At 47.4% G+C, this 14,797-nt stretch overlaps 1 protein-coding gene across 3 annotated transcripts in view; it reads right to left on the bottom strand.

The window, feature by feature from the left end:
* Positions 1 to 14,797, bottom strand: part of KANSL1 (KAT8 regulatory NSL complex subunit 1) — a 79,640-nt gene that overhangs the window by 27,447 nt on the left and 37,396 nt on the right. For all 3 annotated transcript variants that reach the window (XM_086477882.1, XM_086477884.1, XM_086477885.1), the window contains exon 2: positions 1,067 to 1,208. In XM_086477882.1, coding sequence (XP_086334008.1) covers positions 1,067 to 1,208 — 142 coding nt within the window. The remainder of the gene's footprint in view (positions 1 to 1,066; positions 1,209 to 14,797) is intronic.

The raw sequence follows: 14,797 nt of genomic DNA, 5'->3' as shown, positions 1-14,797 counted from the left end.
TGTCAATGTTTAGCTATCTTGTATTTTACACTTAGAAACCATCTTGCATGATTGGCTTTCTTAAGATAAAAGGAAGACGATTCTTTCTCAAACTGGTTCACTAATTTGACACACAGTCCGCTTCCCAGAAGCCTTCTGCTCTAATCTCGGTGATGTATTCCATTCAGCAAGCCATGCTCTTCCACCTAGTCGTTTATAGCCCTCACTCACTCATTTAGGCTGCTTTTCTACATAGCTGCATAAAAGTCCAGTCTCCCTCCCCTGCCTGTGCTTTCTACCCGCCTGGAAGCCTCTCTCCCCACCGCCCCCAGAGCACCACACATCTTGGGTCCAGCCTTTGTTGGACTCTGAATTCCTGAGGATGTGTTAAGTTGATGCAATACCATGAGCCTCCTTGCCACAAACTCCAGACATTCCTCCCTCCAAGGCCTGACATTTAGACGTGCATGCCTGAACAAGTCTCAATAACAATTCCTTCCTCATCCTTTCTCTGCTCTCCCCCATTCTCCCGCCATCTGAGAGCAAGTCTGAAAAAAAGAATCCCTTCCACAGAGAAAGGTCAGCACCTAGAAACAGGCTTTTTTTGACAGACTCAATTTTAAGCCTGTGCTATGTGATAGCATCTGAAGCTAACTTCCTCCACAGTCCCCTCCCTTCCCTAACAAGTCTCTTGCTAAGCTGTTCCTTATCCCCATCTTCAGCCACTCCCAATAAGAAAGAACGGGAAGGTTTAAAAAAAAAAAAACAGTAGAGAAAGGCTCAAACAATGAGGAACAGCAACACGCACCCAAAAGCAACAGTTCCGTTCAGTACCCGAAGACGGTCTTGAAAGTAAGGTATTGCTCTCTTCACGTTACCAAATTGAACCAGGGAAAAGAATTACACTCAGCCCATGCCAAATAGCATTACAGTGAGTCACAGCTGTGCAATATGCTTTTTGAGAGATGCAGGGGGGAAAAAAAGCATCAGACTTTGCATACGCACTCCCCGTTGCATCAGAAGAGCGAGCCATTAGGAGACAGACAAAGCAAAATCACACACATCCAAACATGCTCCTCGTTCTCACCTTATTGGCTCTAATCTGCTTGTAAATGTCCGTTTGCTGCCGGATTCGGTATTCCAGGTCCGAGACGTGGGCTTGGAGCCAATTCCAGCGACTGACGATGGCTGCACGGTCTGCTGCCCATCTCCACTCTGCCCTTCGCCTCCTGGAAAAACAGAGAGGGGAAGGGGGGATTATTTTGAGTGTGATTTTAATTATACAGTCCACAAAAAACCCTAGCAGAACTGACAGATAGATCAAAAGCTACATACTGAATGGCATGACTGATACCATCTAGCCACTGCTAATAATTACCAACCGAACTACAGACGTGCTATAAAAGCCATGCCTTCGCAGAGCAATATTAAAACAACTTTTGGTACCCAGTGATTGAAGTCCTGCCTATGCAAGCGTTAAGATTTTATTCCACGCTTAGCTGAACCAGCAGCTCCAGTCCTACCTGGCCACATCTGCCAGACCCACTTTTCCAAGTCTTGGAGAAAACCAAAACCCATCTGCCCTCCCTTCCTCGACTTAGCCTCTTTAAGAGAGAGACCTCTGTCATCAGTCACAAAATACGCCTGAACACCAGCGCGTACCATGTGGCCACAATTAAAACTCAGTGGCAAGTTTCACAACACACCATCATTCGGTTTTAAGAGTAACTACTGTTTGGAGATGAGCAACAGAGCTAACGGCGCCTTGCACAAGCTGCTCCCCTGCAACGAGGTGTTGCAAAGGAAAGCAGGCAACACTAAACTTGATTTCTGCATCTGATGGCTTGACCAAGCAAACAAAGAAGCTAGAAAAAAAAAAAAACATCAGAAAATTACTAAGTGAACAACTCCTGATCTCCGCGGCTCAGAGGTGCGATGTGAGAGGAGGCGAGTGTGGGTGCACGGGGAGAACCCACACACTTTGCAACCCTTGACTGATTTCCTACCTTCTTTATCTCTGCTGCCGACACAAAGTATGGTGCTGCAGACGCATAAATATGCTTTCGCTAGTGCACGGGCTACAGCACAGCATTTTACAGTCAACTGTTACAAAAACACCCTTACTCCCTACTACCGCCCTCCAGGGCACGAAGGAACACAACGACTATAAGGTACTTACAAATCCATGGATCCACTCTCCCACGTTAGAAGCCACAATATCATGAAAATATACCCTAAGCATCCTGATTCCAGTAGACAAATATTAAGGCTACCCAGAAAGGAAGAAAAACACAACACAGCGCAGAAACAAAAGCATCAGCAGAAAGTGCATGCACAAATCCAACGCTACTGCACAAAGCCTCTGGCACATCTGGATGTTTGGCAATTAAGAAATTAATCACAAAATAATTCCCTTTGCCCATTTCCCCCTCCTTCTGTAGCATTTTTGAACCCAGCGAGAGGACACGGGGCAGGGGAGCCACAACAATGTCCAGATTTTTCTTCCAAAATCTAACCAGGAAGCCTTCTGCTGAGATTAACCCGTTTCAAAGCTGGATCCAGCCATTCTAGCAAAAGCAGCATGTGATAAATGAGCTTTACTACTGAAGCAACCCCAGCTGCAGAGATGGTAAGTAACAGCAATAATCAAGTTCCTAGAAAAATCTACACCTTCTGTGCATCTGCCCTTATTTAGGCGTACTGCTACCAAATGCACTTGCCTTACAAAAAAAGAAAAAAAAAAAGCCCCAGGGTTATTACCAGCTTCAAATCAACTAATAGAAACACCCTGAAAAGGAGGAGTTGGTTCCTTCCAACTGCAAGCGAAAGCCATGAATTTAGAACAAGACACATTCTCCATACCCTTGCTGGACCTCCCAGCTGCGTGGGTGATGTCGCTTCAGTGCCAATTGAGATGAGGACAGATTTCCACCCAAGCGGGCAACTCTATCTGCTGCCTACAGCCCTCCCAGGCCTCTCCAAGACCCATTTTCAAAGCACTTCTAGGAGCGTAAGTCCTTCTCTGTGGAATATTTCCCTGTGTAAAGTGCGTATCGCTGACCTTATGTTTGGTGGACGTTTTAGTATTTATTGTAGCTGGGTGCCACGTCAAGGCCAGATCTTAGTCCTCCAGTTACAGCAAGGATACACTCAGCAGAGCCTGAGACAAAAGGCGGCCACAACAGCCCAGCGCCGGGGCTGGGTGAAGGCCTGACATACCCTACCAGCAAGGCAAAGCGGCCACAGGGTTAATCTGGTTTACAATGGGCTGAGCAGCTGCCAACACCACCCCAGCATCACCTGATCACACAGCTCTAATCCAGATCTCCACCCCAGTCGTACTTCACTCTATTCCAAGAAGGAAAACCCCTTACAAGCTTTACGGTCCCTCCTCCCCACAAGGGATCTCCAGTCTGAGTCTAAATGGCACGAAATCCCCTCCACAACACCGGAGGGTAGAAAAGCAGTGTTTGGGAAGCAGATCTCCCTTATCTCGCAGAGATGTTTCACTGAGCATCGCTGGAAAAGCTGCTCTGACTCAATCACCTGAGAGATTGACAGTGTTTGTGTCGTAGTTTCCCACAATTCCAGAACACATTATTCCTCTGTCAGCCAAGTTTCGGTGAAATTCTACCATACTCTCATTTCAGAAGCTAAGAACAATTTTACTGGAGAAGAGGCCACCTTTTTTAATAGCCTAAAACCAGGAAAGACCTCTGCAATGGCTGTGTCTGCTTTTAGGGCAACTTCAGCATCTGTGGATGCAGCAGACTATCTGGATCCCTAGAAAGTTTAGGACTCTAAGCCAGATCTCAGCAGGCTTCAGTTTGCTCTCTGGGGATCTACGGAGCATTTGGAAATTGTTTTTAGAAATATCAAAAGCTGTTGAGAGCACCTCCAAACTGCCAGCTCCCTTGCTTGCCTCTGCAATATTATAAAGCACCTATGCCTGCTGGAACAACACTGGCCTGCTCCGTTAATACACCTCATTCTTTTGCTCAGATTACACAGAAATTAAGTATAAAAAACTCCTTATGTCCAGTTAGATTCCTAAGTGACACGGCAGCGTAAGCAGCAGCAGACTTGCTCTTCACCTTAAAATCAGGACACATCCTACCCCAGAAAAACCCACTGGATTTAAACCAAAAATAAACCAAGAAAGTGAAACATGGTAACGTATACTTCATCTTCTGACACCCTGTGGCACAGGTGGAGGAGGGGAAGATGCATAATGATGGCTCAGCCATGCTTTCCAAAACAGTATTGAGTGTAGTGTGGTCCTCTATATTTAGAATTAAGCCTTTTTCAGAGCCTGTTCAATTACACCCTTTGCTGCGATGTGCTGTCAGTAACATCTATGTGTTCTCCTCATGTAGATCAGCTTTTGGGTAACAAGTTATGCAGTTTCTTTAATCTCTACACAAACATTCTGCAAGAACAATTATTTCCTCAACTAGCACTAAAAAGCAACCACGCACAACACAGAGCATGTGAAGTCGCTGCAGTCACCGCCGGCAGTCACCTGAAACCTCAACCAGACACCCTGCTAGGGGGGCAGGGAAACCCACTTCCTTTCTTTCTAAACATTCGGGACTTTTAACATGACAATTAATAAAGGAGTTTATTGCACTTGCCCCAAACAGGTTTTGGATTAAGCTGAACAAGACTGAAGAGACGGCCAGATGGCTGCTGAGAGCGGTGTCGCTGCAAGCGGGCGGCACGGCTCGCCTTGAGAGCGGTCTTGCGCTTCGAGAGGCAAAGCTGGCGCGGGGAGTAATGTCAGCAGCAGCAAAGCAGTTAAATCCTGCATCCTCCCAGGGAAACCGCTCGCTGTGCTGTTGCACGGGTGTGCTCCGCGCTTGCACAAAACGGGGCTGCGGAGGATGGCAGGGGACAGCCCCTCCAGCGGGGACAGGAGGGTGAGCTCATGAAACAGCACAGAAAATGAACGATTTAGGAGACCGATCCTTTTCAAAAACCACTTCCCAGCTAGACTCACTCCCCTCCCGCAGGCACCGGCGCGCGCAGGAGAGCGGCCGCGGCGGGCGACGCGTGACGGGAGCGACAGGCGCCCCTCGCCCGCCCTGGCACTCGGCTTGACCGACAAGGACAGCGTCCCGCGAAGCGAAGCAGATGGTGGCTCATCGCACGCGGCGCCTGCGCGCAGGATCGGCAGCCTGGCGTCTCCTCGCGCGGAGGAAACCCACACGTGTCCCAGAGGTGCCTGAGAGGGCCGGGAGGCTGGGATGGAGGAGGAAGAACAAACAGGGAGCTGAGTCAAGCTCAGCCCGCAGGGTTATAAATACCACAGGAGGCCGCGGGGCATCACGGGAAGGGGGTGAGGGAAGAATGGGATCCCTCTCCCCATCCGTGGCAGAAGACCTCAAATCCTGCCCTTTGTGGCTTGTAGCCTCAACAGCGCTGTACCGAGCCCACCTCTCCAGCAGAAACGCAAGGCCTTTAGGAAACTCCAGGAAGAAACTTTATCAACATGACTAATTCCCAGAGGTAAATACTTCTTGCTGTCCTCGGGCAGGGCAGCCAGCCCCACACACCATGGAGCTTGGCTTCAGCCGTTTCAGAAAGGGGCGTGTGCTTTCATTTTGTTATTTTTTTTTTTTAATAAGCAATATAAACACAGCCCTGCCAATGAACACGGCAACACCTCAGCTGATGCATTTCCATCGGTATAACCCGTGCTAGATCCAGCTCAATCATCTCAGCAGTCGTGGTGCTGTAAAAGCTGTACGAGCCCCATATAGATAAGCCATTCCTAACGCAACCTCCACCTATGATACGTGCTTAAACCAAACCTGTGTATAAAAATCATGTCAAAGCTGTCCACAAAGCACTTCTGGGCGAAAATGCACCGGGATTTTTCCACTTCCAAGGAACAGCACACCCGTGCCGTCCTCCCATAAGCAGGTTTTACAAACTGCCTAAGGGGAAACTCCAGCCCATTGGAGTTCCCTGCTGTTGGCTGGTTGTGAACCAGCAAGTCTTAAGAGACACGGGTTCATTTTGCTTCTTCTGGACCTCAGAGAAGCTGCGTTGCCTCCCTCCACCACGTGACCGGTGGCGAGAAGCCCTTGCCGGCCGTCAGTCCGTCCTTCTTTCTGCTGAGCCCATGCCACCGAATGCCAACGGGGCAGACAGAGACAGCATCGTCAAACTGAGGGAATTAGATTAGCGGAATTGTTTTTCACCGGGAGACTGCCCTACTAAAGGCCCAGCTGCAAAATGAACAGAGCAGATCCACCAGCTGCTGCTAGACCATCCTGATAATGACACGGAGCAGCACAGAAAAATGAAGTTAAAAGATTTTAGATTGGAAAGTTACAGGCTGGAGGGGAACTACGCATCAGAACCACTTCGAGGAGTCAGCAGTAATGAATGAGAAGCAGCTGCTGGGGTCCGGAGTTAGATTGTTTCTGCCACCCAGAGCACTTCAGCAAACCCAAATCATCTTGATGTTAAATGAGGAATAACAGGTCATGCTGGAAGAAGAGTCGATGCCAGAAAAGAGAGAAATGTGACACACAGAAGCACTGAGAAACTTTTCATGCAGCCAAGCAGCCTGCACGGTGAAACAGCAATGGGAGAGATTCACCGTGAACCAGAAAACACTCTCCAGCGACGAAGCACGAGCCCACGGTGAGCTGCACACCGCCGCCGGCTCTGCTGCACCACAGCTGCCCTGCCTGCGTGCTGGGGCACGTGGCAGATCTGAAAGTCCTCGGCCATGACGCTGCCGGCGTCTCCCTTCCAGCGCAGATACAGATTAATGCTGCAACACGAGGCAATAAGCTGCAGCTTTCCAGGCACTTTCCATATGGTTCCCCTCCTCCACTATTTACTGGCATATACCCAGGGGCTTTTCTGTCCCCTGAAATGGAGTCACCTACCAACGCAGAGGCCACTCTGTATTTACTCTCCCCCTTCCTACGCGGCTTCCGATGGAAGAAATCACCAAAGATCACCAGGTCTGGTTCAATGCCCCAGATTTCGAGACCTTCTCCCAAAAGACACACAACCTCGGCCTCTCTCACCCGCAAGAGGCAAACTGGAAAGGTGTTAGCTGATTTCACGTAGCAGGCTCACCATGGCATTAGGACAGATCTCAAGAGGTATAGGACATTTCCTGAATAAGACAATTAAATATCTGTCCACCAAACGAAGCTTCAGTACTGGGAATCAGGAGATGCTTGCCAGATGACCCACAACTAGGGCTCCACTTTGATATTCTTGAATGTGCCGTGCTGTGGGGAGAAGGATTTAGTTTCTTAGCACCTGGTCGAGACACAGCTAGGTCAACGTTTCACTATCTGAGGGAGAAGGTGTAAAACAATGTCCCATGGACCTTCCTCTGCAACACTGTAGGCATGGAACTGGTTCTTCATGGAGGTCTCCATCCTGATCCACTCTTGTGCTATATGGCCAAACTCTTCTTTTCTTGGGTTGTCTGATCCCACCCCCTCATGTTGACCTGCTAGAGTCCCACCCCAGCACACCACACACTCTCCTAGCAAACATGGCCCACACTGAAAACCTGGGTTTGTTCTGGAGCAGCTGTCCATGTCCATCTCTTGTGGATCCACCAGGCTTCGGCTCTGTTGGGGGCATTGTCAAAAAAGCAGTCTGGATGCTACTGGTTTGCCATGAACTGCTTCTAACATCCCAGCTGCTTGGCTCTCGATTGGTAACAACCTGGTTTTGGCCTCTTATGGCCCTTCACATGCTTGTCCTCTCCCCAAGGAACCAAGAAGAGATCTCATCATCAGTTACACACACCTCTCAGACTGCACCAGCCAATCTGCAACTGCAAGAAGCCACAGTCCCATCCCGAATTTTGATTCTGCTCTAAGATCTCCGCACAAGCTGCCTTCCTCTTCCCAGCTCTGTACTCAATGCATCCCACCACTGCCAAAATGCTCAGAGGGGCACTTCGTGCCTTCCTGAGAGCTGCCCAAGTACCAGCACTTGATGCAATTCACTGTTCTTAACTAGAAGAGGGATCTCGCTGCCAGCTACAGCACACAAAAACGGGGCACACCAGAGCTAAGTTCCCATTTTCACCTGGGATCCTCAGCAGCGACAAAACCTGCCAACTGAACACAAAAGTGGTTTCAAATATGACAGTTTATGACATTCAGCTGTCAACTCTATTAAAGGGCAAATCATCCATATTAATTCTGCATGCTTTCCTTGCATTACCTACCACAAGGCAGCAGCCCCAGGGCAAAGTTTAGTAGTGCGAATGCAATGCAATGCTTCATGTCCATACTGGTGCAATGTCTACTCCTGAACAATAGTGAGATGCCAAGAGACATCTCATGGTTAAATCAACTCCTGTTGATTCACTGGAAACTGAAAAACATTAGCATTAAAATCAGGTTTAAAAAGTTTCCCATCCCCTTTCTCTGCTCCACTTTTGAGGGGCTCAAAAGCCAGTACTGAAAATAAAGTAAAATACTGGGACACTTGCTGTTAGAGCCATGCTAGGGACAGCACGACCAATGCTTACGCACCCTGGAAACCCAGGACATGCCCAAGTAAAAAAGCCATGTGCTCTGCTCACATATACAATTCTGACAACAAAAATCTAAGCGTCATCTCCCAAGCACTACACAAATGCAACTTTTACAATCGCTCTCATCATCTTTAATTGTGCCTCACTAAAGAAGAAAAGAGATTTGCACCTAATTCTGCTGCTATTTTCCAGTTTGCTCCTGTCCCTGTATATTCTTCAAGTTCATTTCACAGACCACTAAGCTCTTACACTTTTTTTTTTTTTTAGTGCAAACCCTGATCTATGGGTGGAGCAGGAGTTAAAACTCTGCCAAATACACTGGCATGACAACTCCAAGGGAGGAAGAGAAAACCCCACAAGTGCTCAAGAACAATCTCATTAGCTGATCATAACATTTCTGCCTGCAAAGAAGCCAAAGTGAACAATTTGTTCAGCTGAACATTCGCCCCCACCCTGTGGACAGAAACATCAGCTTCTGAAGGGCTCTTCTATTCACAGCGTGTGCTCAGCACTAATCTAAATCTAGTTCAAACCTCAACTTGGTTCATTCATTCCCGTATTCAGAAAAACCGAAGACCTCTAGAGGCTGGGAGTAAAGAGTTATTTCCACTGTTCCTCACTGAAAAACCCCCACTGCTCGGGGGAAATTTGTGAGCACAAATCCGAAGGCATTTTGCCGCTGAGTAGGGCTAAGCAAGGATGCCAGGCTTCTGCCCAAGAGAGAGCGCGGCACTGGCCGGCCGCCAGCCACCCAGGGGCCATGCATAATTTGCATTCAAATAAAGCAGATCACAACTGCCCTCCTTTTTGATGATGAGGAACCATCCAAACCACTCCACTGGCCACAGCATGCAATGCTTTGTCTACAGAGCAACCATCACTAGGACCAGGATATGAAAGGTTTGTTTTGGCATCTCTAGTTCATGTCTATTAAAAAAAAGAAAAAACAAAGTAAGAAAAGAAGAAAAAAAATTGGCCCAGGCCAGCCATTAAAAAGATGCCTGAAGTCCTGCATAGGAATTATGGCAGGACGAGACTGCAGAGCCTGTGGCAACTGAATGCAAATTTCTAATATACCAGTTGCAGAATGGGTGCCTCGCCCATGGCCCAGCACCCATATGGAGCCGTGGGTCCCAGCAGCCCCTCAACCCGAGGTGACGCTCCACACTGGAGTTCATCGCTTGTGTTCTCCCCTCTTGCTGCTGCAGCCAAAGCTTTTGCCCGAGGACACACTCTCATGGCAGCTTCTCTCCCTAAAATAAATCCCCAAATCCCTTCCTAGCAGAAGTGCAGCCCAAGGATCCAAGAAAACCCTTGGACAGGTACAAAACTCAATCCACAAACGGACCTACAGGTGGGGAAACAAAAGAGGGAAATTAAAAATACCAAAGTGAAGCAACTGCCAAGTAGAAGCAGGGCTGGGGGACAACCCCGCCAACCTGCTCATTGCACAGAAAAAAACCAAAGCTACCAAACCACGTTCACAGCCCTTCCTGCCTACTAACAGGTTTTACTGTGATTCAGGACAATTTTAATCACTTTAGAAGTTACATAACAAAAATATACTTGAACCCACTCTTTGAGAAAGAAGTTTTTCCCTGAAATAAAATGTCAGGGGATTATTTATGTTGTTGAACATCATCATCACCATCTACATACCTCATTATCAGGCTTATCTTAACAAGATTTATATATCTGAAGTGCAAATGGTTTCAGAAAGTGTCCTCAGAAAAGGAAGTAAAAAACAAGCCACCCTACTAGAATACCCTTCTTCCCTAAATGTAATACTTTGAAGAAGAATATATGCCATGTAAGAGGAATCCCAGCAAGCAGACACATTACAAGCCAGTAAATTATACGGAGATACACACAACCTATACTCCATTTCTCATTGGGAAACTGAAAATCATCATTTTATTTACCACTCGTTTTCAGCTCGGAGCTGGTGAAACACCACCTGGGGAAACCTGTAACTTCTAACACACACCTGTGCCATATTCAGGGTCTGGTTGTGCTGCAGAAACGGAGTTAACATCTGAAATCAGAGCAGTTCAAGAACACTGCCATCTGAGGGTGAAACGCTATGCGACCCCAGGCATCACAGAAGGCACATTGGCTCGGGTGCTGATGATACAACATCCCGATGCGTAACTACCTTGGAGCCCACCACCTCCCTGGTTTGGATCCAGCAGTGGTGAGCCAGCAGCACGGCAATGCGCAGCAGCGACTGATGGGGTGTTGGTGACGCTGAGTCACCCACTTGTCTGCGCTGGCCCTTTCCGAGTTCCACCCACAATCCCAGTGGAAACCCATGAACCTCGAGAGGAGCACGTGGCACCTTGCACCAAAGCCTGGAAACGGTACAACAGTGTCCCGAAAGTAGAGTGGATCCCTTCACAGGTTTTGGTTTTATGAGCTGGAAGGATGCAATAAGCATCTTCTGTTTGGATGGTGACCCTAAAATACTAATTAAGGCCATCAGCAAAAGGATCTGTGGGATCTCAGACACCAGCTCCCAAGCAGGGTCTGCACGTGATTGTCCACACAACAGCAGCTCCGCCACTTCCCTCTGCTGTGCCCACCTCGCCTACGGCCAAGCCAACAGGAACCAAAGCATGGCCGGATTCAACTCTGTGCCAGCAGGAGAACGGATCCCAAGGGACAGAAATATTTAACAGTCCTGTCCCCTGTGCCAACTCAACAGCACGCATGACTTAGGTAACACCCAACAGGGTGACACAGAGAGGACACCTTCCAAAGGGAGCCTCGCTAAGACAACAGGCAGGGAGTGGTAAGTGACCAGGGGTGATGCTTTCATGACAGAGCTTTCCATCTCCACTCGGTCCCGACCAGCAGGACACCCCTTGCACAGGAGATCCCGCAGCGGGCTGGACTGTGCCACAGCTCCCTGGGACAGGCACTTAGGCACCTCCCTGCCATTTTTCAGAACTTGCCTTCCTCTGCCTCAGTGGACCTGCAGCAAAAGCTGCAGTCGCTCCTTGCTCTTACCAAGCAAGGAAGACGAGGCAGAGGCCACCAATGGCTCAGTGCTGATCTTCAGCAGGCGTCTCCTGTAAGCACTGCATAGATGAAAAATGTGCACTCTTCTACCTTGTCAACCTTCACTCAGCTTCCTTCCATCACTGGGTGAATCCACAGGGACATGGAAGAATGAGGGAAATACATAGACTAAAACCACCACTTCAGTGCTGGACAGCACTCCAAGCTTCTCTTGGCTTGGGTTTTTTGTTTCATTATTGTTTTTCTCAACATTGTGCCACCTTACTAGCACCTCCATCTCATTCATTCCCAAAGACTCCTGTGGGGAGGATCTTCCCAAAGTGCCCAAGTCCCCAAGCCAACATGTATACACAGATGCAGCTCCAGCCCTCTGCTCCCCAAAATCTCGCTTCATACGGTTCCCATGAAGCTCTTGCTCTACTCTGCTGCCATATCACTACCCCCCAGGCTTGCTCAACTTCTTCAGCTATCTCAAGGTGTCACATGTTTAAAAGAAGAAAAAAAAAGAAGTCCTAATTTTCCACAAAGCCCAGAAAGACCCCTAATCATCAGGTCTCTGTGATGTGTACCCATTAACTATAAAGAGATTTCAACAAAATGACCATCATACCGTTATGATTTCACTTTCTCTTGAGTTCATGACCAAATCATAAATTTGGCAGCACGTTGCTCAGTCAGAAGCAGAACAGCACAGCTCAGCAGAAGGCTCTGCTCAGCCTCGCAACTGAAGTTTAGACATTTTTTTTTTCTTTCATAGTTTCCTGAATGCTTTTAAGATCTTTGCTGAAATTCTTCACACTGGTTGCCAGGGCTAGGTTTGAATTTTTGCGATATTTCAAATCCAAGTGCCCCAAATCTTTACGCTATGACATTTATGCAGTGCCCCAAGCATTTATTCAGCTGACTGTCTGAAAAACAGTCATTCCAAGCTTCAGCTGCTCTTCAGCCCTTAGCAGCAACAATTGTTCTGTGACAATAGTCTAAAATTCTGATTTTACTCTTTCAGCTATGTCAATGCAAGTACTTTGGCCCATATCTGAATCCTGTTTCAGCACCCAAAAACCATGGAGCAAGGTGTGGGGAAAGAAGGGGAAGGTAGGGGAGCAAGCTGGGGACAAGAGGTGGGAATCAGAAGAGCGTGGACACGAAGAGCTGGCTGTTACACCAGCAAAACCGACCCTCCAGATGCACAGCAGAGCAGCCAGCTGAAAAATTCCATATTTATAAGAGAATTTATTGGACCACTGTTTCAATATAGTTCTCCACACGCTCACAAGCAACTATGCAGGCACAGCAGCCAGCAGAATAGCTAATACTGCCAATGCGTAGAATTTGCCTGATCATCATCGTACCAGAAAATGCAAGGCAGTTTGTTACCCCCTGCAGCTAAATCCAGGAACAGGAAGGTAAGACTATACCATGCATGAAAGGTGTTTATAACTCAACAACAAAGTCTGCTCCAACTGCAATGCACTTTCAGTTCACTGGGAATTTTCCCCTTAAACCTCTGGGTAATGTGCCATTCTCAGCAATATGAGCTAAGTACTAAGATGCCCCCCTTTTCCCCAAAAATGCCTAAAATAGGATTGCTCAAACTCAAATCCAATCTCTTCCAGGAGCATATCCTCCTTTTTGGTGAATAAGGCCCTTTATCAATATCATAATTTTGTTTATAACGGCTTCCTAACAGGCCTGGGTTGCACAGGACAGTACAATCACCACCTTTTTTAGACCCGTATTTTTCATTAAAAGTTGTATTTCCATTAGAAAGGAGAAAGTGGCAGAAACACTAAGCCAATGGAAATTTTGCTCTTCTTTTTTTTTCTCCTCTTCACTTTAAAGGTGGGATTTCATTAAGAGATTTACAACCTTCCTCTGTCAAACTCGGTAGCTAGGGACCAGCGACTCCTGCTCACTAAGAAGAGGACACAGTAAACGGTAACAGAGGCTGGTTTCACCATCTTCACTAACGTATTATGAGCACAACCAGCAACAACTACCACAAACCATTTTCTGGAATTTCTTTAAAATAAGAGGTCCTGAAACACTTGACAAACTGCACACATTGCAGCTCCGTCCTAAAAGTCTGCTTGCTGCCAAAGCACCAGAGAAGCCCATGCAGGCAGATATACTGGCAAAGACCACAAGCCAAGCATCCCCCAACACATCCCAGTACAAAACCAGCATCCTCTCGAGGAAATGCTGTAAAATAAATAAAAGCTGCTGGGACACCCTCGGTCAAGAAACACCTCACGGGCTGGGACAGTCCAGGCTTGCAGCAGCAGCCAACATTTTCCAAGAAGATATGCTTGAGCAAACAAGCCACTTCCCAGCTCCCGGTCTCCTTCAACCAGCAACAAGATACCACCTCACACTTGGCAGCACAGGATGATTTGACTTTTTGGACTGCTGTAAACCAAGCTTCCCTGAAATTAATGCTGTTAAAAACATCAAAGAAGAGAAGGAAGGGGGTATTCAGTGTCTTAAATTCTTCAAACAAAGTAAGCGCACAACAGAGAGGAGACAATTACAGCACAGAGTAAACGGTTTGAAAAGTTATTACACTTGTTCAACAGCAAAGCCCTTTGTATGTGTGCAAATAGAGTAGTTTGGTGTCAAAGTGGGGGAGCGCTCACTACAGACCATTAGTGGCACAATCCCTGGGGAAACAAGAATAGAGACTATGCAAATCAGGATCTATTGTTAAAAGGGAAAATTTATTTCACATTCCTGAGCAGCAGTGTTCCTGGAGCATAACAATTGGTGAGGCCCTTCTGCTGAGTACTGCACATTTTTATGCTCCACAGTAAATCAATATTCCATAATACAGAAACTATGTTAAATTATTGCCAGTGCGAGGACAGCAGCTCAGAGCTCCAGTTGGTGAACAGCATTAATGCAACACCGTGTCAGAACAGGACTTATTTGGGACATGCTTTTCATTGTTCAGAAGAGTTTACTGAAGGCAGAATTTATGGAATTATTCTCCTGGATGTTTTAACCTTCCAGCTCACACTGTAAAGAGAACAGCACCGGCGAAGGCAGTTTCCTGATTGCACTGCCCTCAACTTGATCTGAACAAGTGCAACTACAGCCACCTCGGTGTTGCAAAACCTTCCACTCGGGCAGCGCCAGCAAAACAATCTCACAATGAGATATCCAAGAGAAACTGTAGTTAATCTTGAAGTGAACTCCTTGGATCCCCATGCCCCAGCCCTCCTTGCAGGAGGAGACTATGACTACTCCTTCAGTACCTATCAAACTTCC

The sequence above is a fragment of the Leptosomus discolor genome, chromosome 25 (genome assembly GCF_034619465.1).
Source record: "Leptosomus discolor isolate bLepDis1 chromosome 25, bLepDis1.hap2, whole genome shotgun sequence".
NCBI classification, from domain to species: Eukaryota; Metazoa; Chordata; class Aves; order Leptosomiformes; family Leptosomidae; genus Leptosomus; species Leptosomus discolor.
Note: the sequence above shows the minus strand (reverse complement) of the source record. Positions and strands in the feature narration are given on the sequence as shown.